Here is a 9,090-nt window from a genome sequence, read left to right on the forward strand (position 1 = left end):
GCTCCTTTCTTCTTCTTTTTCCTTTTGAAGGGAAGGCTGAACAAAAATACTAAAAAACTAAAAACAAATTGTACTATGTCATGATGTGGATCCAATGAACTTGGTTCATTATAGCTTGGCCGTACCCTCCGCGGGAAGTGCATTTCTCTTTTTAAAAACGGATTTCCTGGATATAAGTCTTTTGAATTTTACTAAGTTTAGGCTGACAACTAATGGTGAAGTTAGGGTCACCAAGTAGAAGGCTCTCTTTTATTATTTCTCCTTATTTTTTCTTTTTCTCTTTTGGGAGGGGGTTTGAGAGGCTTCTAGTTGCATTTAGGTAAGAGGCTTGGATCCACTTATACTGACAATTGTACAGATCGATTCACATACATTTCTATTTTTAAGGGTATTTCTAGTTTTTTTTAAATAAGATATTAACAAACACTGTGATGCTATCCAGTACCACACCATGTCCATGACAAGATGATTTTGGTTAATCCCTCTTGTTGCCAGTGTAAGATTAATTGGACGCTCCTGATCAGTTGCCGTGTATTACCAGTCCTAAAAGACCCTGATCAGTTACCGTGTATTACCAGTCCCAAACGAAATCCCACAAAGATTAAATTAAGGCCTGTTTGTTTCAACGGCTAATTATAAAAAAATAGCTCGTAGGTTGTGATTATAAAAATTATATTATAAAGCTAGATTATAAAAGGTAGATTATATAATTTGTATAAACTGATAGAAGATGAATTGGTAAATTTTTACAATTTAATATCTAAATTTAAAATCCAACTTCTAGCATCTAGTTTGTTTGTTTTATAATCTGTAATATGTAAGCTGACCGCCCAGCGCTCACTGCACATCTTCCCTCAGATCTCTCGACACACCACCAGATCCGAACCACAAATCCGCGCGTCGGCAATGGCGGTGCGCGCGAGCCTCGCCTGCTTCCCCTCCGAGTCCGCGCTCCACGACACCTGCGGCATGCCGTGGGGCGTCGCCGTCACACCCTTCTCCGCCGCCGACGAGCGCGGGTCCCCGCCGGCCACCGGCGACGAGGGTCACCTCCTCCCGCGCTGCGAGTCCTGCTTCGCCTACTTCACCATCCTCTGCCCGCTCAGCCGCTGGTCGTGGACCTGCGCCATCTGCTCCGCCGAGAACGACCTCCCCGCCGACGCCGCCGCGCGCTACGCCCGCGACGGCGGGCACGACCCGCCCGAGATGCGCTCCGCGTTCGTAGACCTCCTCGTTCCAGGTACGGGTCTCGCCGTTTTGATCTGATGCATTGTGGTCGCGGTGCGGTGCGATGATGTGGTGGTGGTCGACTTTTGCAGGGGAGGAGGGCGACGTGGCGGCGACGACGCCGGTGTACGTGGCTGCTATCGACTTGTCCTGTAAGATCTCACCGGTCCTTCGCCTTAAGCTGTACATGTTTGGCTCTAGCATAGCATTTTTGTGACCAGTACACACAGCTTTGTCCATATATGGAAATGAACTGCTAATGCTTTAAGCTTGCTAAATATGGCCCAGGTATGAATAGACTGAGTGCCTGAAGAGGGGTGCCATAAATTAGATACTCAATGACACCTGCTGTGCTCATGTCTTGATATTTCAGTCCAAGAGTGATTGATATTATCACGGGTTTACTGTTTAATTGTTTATGGCACTTGTGGGTATGTGGTTGCTTGCTTTTAACTGTAAAAGGATAACAGCATTGCAGCATTATGGTGAAGACTAGCTTCAGAATTCCCTTTGCTTGATGGAATTTGTTTTCCGATAAAATGGTGCCTGATTAGCGATTATTGGTATCCGTAGTCATTGAAATGTTTAGCCTGAATTTGTTTAGCTAAGATAGCTTAAGTTGCAATTATGTTATCTGTCGAATGAATCTTCACGATGTCTATAAGCATTTATTTGGGAGGACATCCCCTGTGATATCTCCCCCCAGACCTTTCGTCTCATATTTGATAAAGCTGTCCTGTTTCTGATATTTTTTTAATTCATATTGCATTTAGCTTCAGAGGAGTTTTTGGAGCTAGTCAAAAGTGCTCTTCTAGCAGCTCTTGAAGGTGAGTTCCAGTCTCAAGTTCTCGGAGCAAATATTTTGTTGAAGTCATAATACACGTAGCTTTTCATACAACTATATGTACACTGATCTTTTGATCCCATGCAGCTCTTTCGCCAGGATCATTATTTGGACTTTTGACATTTAGCAGCAAGATTGGATTATATGATGTTCAAGGTCCAATTCCTATTGTGAAGAATGTTTTTATCCCTCCTGATTCTGATGGTGCCTTACATGCCAACCTTGAAGATGTCATGCCACTTTGTTCATTTTTGGCTCCTGTATGTATATTTCACTGTCAACTACAGCCTTTTCCTTATTTGTATTTGTCTCTGGCTTGTGTTACCAGAATATTCATCTCTCTTGTATGTGCTAATGTCAAGTTACATCTTAACAGATTGATAGCTGCAAAGATTGCATTGCTGAAGCACTTGAAACAATTAAACCGATGTCTTCCTGGGAAGTAGCAGCAAACACATCAGAAGAACATGATCATGTATTACATCAGACCACCCGTGGCTTTGGTGTAGCATTGGATGCTCTTGTCAACTACCTAAGTTTAGAGTATGGAAATGCATTCGAGCTTGGTATGTTAATGCCTTGAGTACACTAATGTTTTGTTGTTTTATTTCAAGACTACTGTTTGAAGGCTATATAACTGTGTGGGTCTGTGGTACTTGACGTTGCTTTCTATAGTTCATTGTCCTGATAATTTCAAAAAACAGCTAGGATATTTGCATTTTTATCCGGTCCACCGAATTATGGGGCTGGTCAACTAGATACAACAAGCTATGTGGACCGCAATGCTGGTAAATCTGGGGATGCTGATCATATATTGCTTCAAGAGCAGACAAGTTTCTACAAAAATCTGGTAGGTTTGCGTAAAGATTAGCCAATAGATTATGGGAATTTTTTAGAATATATCTGATTGGCATATCACAGGCTACTAGTGCTGTTCAAGCAGGTGTCTGCGTGGACCTTTTTGCAATTACAAATGAATACACTGATCTTACATCCCTGAAAGTTCTGAGTGTTGAGAGTGGTGGATCATTGTTTCTGTATTCAAGTACAGATGAATCAACACTTCCACAAGATATGTAAGTTCAATCACCATCTTTTTGTATCTTGTTTGTTCAGCAGTCAGCATATCACTTCAAGTAAAACATATTTCGGTGATTTATTGCGTCATCTGTGTAGGACAATCAGATTTATTGGATAACTAAAGTTCATAATATTCTTCCTATATTCTGTTGTGGAAAGAGTGTTTTAGCAATAGATTATCAAAAACTTGCTTACTACATTATCATTGTTTTAGTACTGAATCATGTTGGATTTACTTAAACCCAAACAATCCCATGTATATTTCAGTGTTGGTTGGGCAGCGGGTTCTCTTACTACATTATCATTGTTTTAGTATTGAATCATTTTGGATTTGCTTAAACCCAAACAATCCCATGTATATTTCAGTGTTGGTTGTGTACTACCCAAATACCCGTGCTAAAAACTGCAGGTTTTGGGGTTATAAGATAGGTAACTGGTACAAGGAAATAAGATCATACATGCGTCTATGTTCAAAATTCAGAATATATTCTGCATATTCTTCACATGCACTGGTTATTATGGGTATGCTTGGTTTTCTTGCCCACCCTTGCCTAGTCTTGCCTAGCAAGGTTAGAGTGCAAGCAATCATGTTTGGTTTATATTTGAGCAAGGTGAGCTAGGATTTTCTTGCTTTTGAGGCAGAGCCAAATTGGCTCTCCTAACCTTGCCAAACCTTGCCAAGCAAGGCTAGTGGGTAAGGAAACCAAACATGCCATATATACTCCTTCCATTTCATAATACAAGACACCATTCCGCTTTTGATTAAGGAATGGTGAAACCGAGGTGATACAAGTAATAAGCTGACATGCCCACCCCAATTGAAAAGGTGGAATTAATCACTCAATGCTACCATGGATGGGGAACCCTTGATTCTCGTAGGGCCTTATATTTTGAAGCGAGATAACAATCAAATACTGTCTTATATCATGTAAAGGAGGAAGTAGCTGTAAAGCAGTACTGCAGTATTGTGATTTTCATATGCCTTCTTTCGCAGATACAAAATGTTGAGCTGTCCATACGCTTTTGGATGTGTGATGCGATTGAGAACATCGTCACAGTTCAAGATTGCTAATTCTGTAAATACTCTGAGGGATATGTAAATATATACATCAGCTTCTTTATATGTTACTGTTGCTGATATGTTTGTTTTGTTTGATTTATGTTCAACAGTACGGCCATTTCTTCTCAGATCCTCAATACATGCATGTTCAGCACATAAATTGTTGTGATTCTTTTGCTACATACAGTTATGACTTTGAGTTTGAAAAGGATTCTCGTTTTTCCAGGTAACAAACATTCTATTTTCCAACCTTTCCCAGATTATATGCTTTACATAGGTTTATCTAACATATGTTTTATTCGACTAGAAGCAATACAGAATTTTCCTTCTTTGCTCCCACAAATAGAAACTTATTTTATTATGCAGCTTTGATTGTTAGCAGTAATTAGTCGTGCCGAATTGTTTCTAGATTGTTTTATCAGAAAATCAGATCTTTCCTTACTAGCTGGCATGACCTAGAACTGCCAATGGACCTAAGCCCATCTCCATTCCAGTCCTAATCGATTTCATATGTCAAGTCTCTATTGAGGTTATCAGTGAGTTGAATTTAGGCCAAAATATCATGTTTAATCGTGTCTGGCCTAGATGGAAAATATAAACCAATTTGTTGTCACAATAATGAACCATGATGAAGTTCTGCATCTCCCTTATCCATAGCTGAAACCAGAAAGGTCGAATTCTATCTCACTTGTATTAGATTGATCAAGTCCATAAAAATGTGGAAAATATTGGCTTATGTGGCCAATGTTTGGTTTCTTGCCAATGACGTGCCACAATTTCTTCTCCCTATGTCTCACATATCATACACATAATTTCTTGCCAAACTTTTCCACATGTGACGCATCTTTTTTGGATACCTTTCTTTTTGTACGCAATATTTCAAATCAATTGGTGAATTCGGGGAGCGCACTAATCAGATGACGAACCTAAAAATTATCTCAGGAAAAGAAAATAAACTTAAAATTCCATATTAATAGGTGGATATGAGAAGCATATAACGTTCTATTTGATGTTCCAGCATCATTGTGACATTCGAGATTTAAAAAGTGTCCAAACAATAAGAATCATACACTAGAAATTCCAATGTTAATAAGTGAAAATGAGAAGAATATAGCCTTCTATTCTATCTTCCAGCATCATTATGACATTGGGATTTTTAAAGAGTCCATACAATAAGAAACAGAGCATAATAGGATATTTCCTATGAGGACGCTAAGTAACTATACTATGTATATACGTCTTAGAAAAATGAGACAAAACTGTCTAAGAAACATCTTATAATGGTTAACTGCAAGTACTACAAAATTGTGCTAGAAACAAAATTTAACTGTTAATATAAAGAAGTAAACAGCTAGCTGTGCAGCCATATGGCTACGATCCTACTACAATTGTCACAAAAAATCAATATAAATCTTCAGCTTAACAGTTTAATTTTTTCTGCAAAAGCACAAATTATCTTCTAAATTCTTAGAGCATCATTTTTTCGTCTGCAGTAAGTCGAGCCATCCTATTCTTCAAATTGCATTCAAGTACACAGTGCTTGTGCACCATGGTGATACATCAGATGTCTCAAATTCTGGTAGCAGGTACATTTGTTTACAGCCTGTGATCGGTGATTAAAGTACCGCTTTTCCTTACAATTTGTATTTCGTAATGTATATTTTATGGTTTTACTCATTTCAGTGCCAAAACTATATAGTATGCTCAAATCTTCTCAAGCTTATGCGACTCCCTGCTGTAGTTTTCTTATGTGAGAGATGTCCATCTTTCAGTGTTGACAAATATAGTTCTGTGATGTTAGGCCTTTTTAATTGTTATCTTGAAGATGTGACATTCTAGCAGCAGTTTAATATACAAAGATATGGGTGATGATATATTTTGTAATGTAAATGCACCTTGTCCAGATCTAAATACTCATTGCAAAGGAGGCTAAGAGTCCGGACTATCCAGTACAACACAACTGCTAATATCTGGGACCTTTACGATTTTGTTGATCCAGATGTTGTTTTGACAATACTGGTACACCAGGTGCAACCTTTATCTATATTTTGTTAATCCAGCACAAGTTTTGTCATAAGTACACAATTTTGATTGATGGGCATACTGCACTTCACACAAGGAGTTATTAGAAAACATGCTCTCACCTGGCTCTCATATTATACTGTCCTGTTTGCCGTGGCCTGCTTGTCAGGTTTTCTGGCTCAAAATTTTCAGGTTTTTTTGGCCAGGTTTAAGCTTGGGTCTTGGGCCCTCAATGTATGTACCTAAGATTGTTCTGCCAGGCTTGGGCTTCACATAGAGTCAGGATGAATAAACCAAAAAAATAATTAACTAGGCTTTACATTTGTTGTTCAATAGTCTAGTAGCCTAGGCTAATTTTGTTGCACTTAAGTAGAAAGTGCGTGTATTGTTTAAAGCACTATCTGTTGTCACCGTAGTAAAACTTTGCCACCGAGAACAGTTGGTAACCAGGCGGTGCAGTGTAATTTGGTCTAATCCAGCAAATTTTGAGTTCCTCTATAATGCATTGTCAGACTTTGTGTTAATATGCAAGAAGAGATCTGAATTTCGTCAGTGTTATACCGTCTTGGTAAAGACTAAAGAGTGAAAGTTATCCATAATTCAAGCCAAGGAATCCTATCTTGGTTTAAATTCTCTCTAAATCATCTCATTTGCCAATACCGCCCTGAAGGGGACATACTGTATCTTGTGGTGATTACTTGATTCACCTGTCATTCTGATCATCGATATGCCTTTTCGGGTACAAAATCCAGCTTGCTGACTAAGCAAACAGGAAAGGTGTTTATGATTGACACACCTATTTTTTTATGTTGAGTTGTTTATAACAAGATACATGATATATATATATATATATATATATATATATATATATATATATATATATATATATATAATCTAAACTGCAAAAGGGTGGTTGCACAGGAGATCATTCTGTTTCAGACTTGAACATAGTTCATTTTTCAGGTTATTTTGGCTTCTTTAAGTGATGAGCTAGAAGCAAGGCTGTTGCTCCAAGACTGGTTGGTGGTTGCCATTGCTCAGTACAACAAGGCATACAAGAACGTTAGATCTGGAGGTGGTACTGAAATTTATGATATTGATGTTGATTTCACACACTGCTCACAACTGCAGCCTCTGTCACGGTTTGTATATGCTATTCTATTAAGCCCCCTGCTTCAAGTCAACAGTGAAGGTATTCATCCAGACTATCGGACATATTTGCAATGCCTCTTCAGGTAATGTGTGTCTTCATACCATGGAATTGTTAAAACTAAGTCACTAGCTAGAATAAATGATGAGTTCATGAAGTTTATTGAGCTTAAAGTGAGCTTGTTTCTAAGATGAATGAAGCTTTTGAACACATGCTCTCAATACCCGTGGGCTGCAAAAACTTTCAAAATCGAGGTTTCTCATTGCTTTATTTTTTATGAGCTCTACAATTATGGTGTTATATATTTCAATCTGGATACCTATGTATGGCAAACACAACTCAGTAAATGTGGAGGCACATTGTATAGGCATTATATGTAAGCTTGCATACGATACAGCAGAATGGATGAAGTTTGAATTATGTCGTGGGTGGCAGTTGAACCAAAGTATACATACATCAGTATTTCCGTGGATCATAGGTGACTGATCTCCTTATTTGACTAGAAAATTTGTTCAATTTTTTTAACTGTTTGGTTACCGAAATTTCTTTTTCCTTTTTCATCTCAGTCGAGCTTTTGGTAATCCAATTTGTGGTGGTTAGTATGGGAATATCTAAGCTTGATTTCAATTCACATTAGATTATTCAATAATTTTTTACATCTGTTCTCTTGACAGTGCACTGGAGCCAGCTTCTCTTCGGCAGGCTATTTGGCCTACCCTGATTTCATACTCCTCCCTTGATGTAGAAGCAGAAGTGCATCAATCGCTAAGTCGTACTGTATTTACCAGTGAGAGCCCAATATTTCTTCTTGACGCATATATTGATCTTCTGGTGTATTACTCGCCTACTGCTGGTGCCACAATCCCTTTTCCTCCTCCACGTGATTGTGAGTCCAGCATCTTCAGTCTCTTTCGCTCATCATGCACGCTCACGAAGTCATTATCCTACCATTGTATCCTAAAAATGAAATGATGTTGCAGGTCTACTAAGATCAACAATCGATAGATTAAAGCAAGAAAGGAATATAACACCCAAACTCATTTTGATTCATGGAGCACATGATGACACTACAGCATTGGAGAAATACCTTATTGAGGATCAGATCCTGGATGCTTCCCAGTTAGCAAGCTCCACAGGTTTCAGTTCATACCTTGACGAGGTTAGAAGCAAAGTAGCAGAGCATGGCATATAAGGATTCGTCTCACCTATCTCATGAATGCAGTGTTTGTGAATGCCGTTTGCCAGTTTTTACTGGAAAGCCAGGTGAATTCTGGATTTCCTGAACTAGGATGCGCTACAATGTCACATGAACTGATTGCAAGTGTGGATTCTTGAGTATGGTTGGATTGTACTTAAGACTGGCATTTCTAATACTCATTCGCTACATGTTTGTACATCGCTTCGAACACATTTTCATGACATTTTCAGCGTTCACCATTGTAATGTACTGATTTTTTTTCTCGGACAATGCTACTTTCTATTACTTTGTTCCTGTCGCTACCTCTGTTGTTATGTTTGCTACCTGATTCGGAGTTTCTGGACCGGACCAATTTGGATTTGTATATGACTGAGTGGCAGCATACGCTAAATAATAATCCATATTGAATACCGTAATTTGGGCAGGGCGCTCAAAGAAGGCCCATACAGCTACATGTATATAGAAAAGGAGACGAGGTAAAAAAAAAAAAGAAGGCTGTGCTCTACATG

General features: G+C 38.8%; 1 protein-coding gene across 1 annotated transcript; it reads left to right on the top strand.

The window, feature by feature from the left end:
* The first annotated feature begins 818 nt into the window (after nt 1–818).
* On the top strand, nt 819–8,920 carry LOC133887938 (protein transport protein SEC23 D-like). The gene is made up of 14 exons (XM_062327963.1): nt 819–1,240; nt 1,320–1,379; nt 2,001–2,054; nt 2,159–2,331; nt 2,448–2,637; nt 2,776–2,921; nt 2,993–3,147; nt 4,146–4,227; nt 4,322–4,437; nt 5,705–5,797; nt 6,116–6,239; nt 7,197–7,468; nt 8,058–8,269; nt 8,364–8,920. Exons 1-14 carry the CDS (start codon nt 907–909, stop codon nt 8,573–8,575), a joined length of 2,223 nt encoding a protein of 740 aa, XP_062183947.1. The 5' UTR covers nt 819–906; the 3' UTR covers nt 8,576–8,920.
* The last annotated feature ends 170 nt before the right edge of the window (nt 8,921–9,090 follow it).

This window comes from Phragmites australis, chromosome 13 (assembly GCF_958298935.1).
Source record: "Phragmites australis chromosome 13, lpPhrAust1.1, whole genome shotgun sequence".
In the NCBI taxonomy this organism is placed as follows: domain Eukaryota; kingdom Viridiplantae; phylum Streptophyta; class Magnoliopsida; order Poales; family Poaceae; genus Phragmites; species Phragmites australis.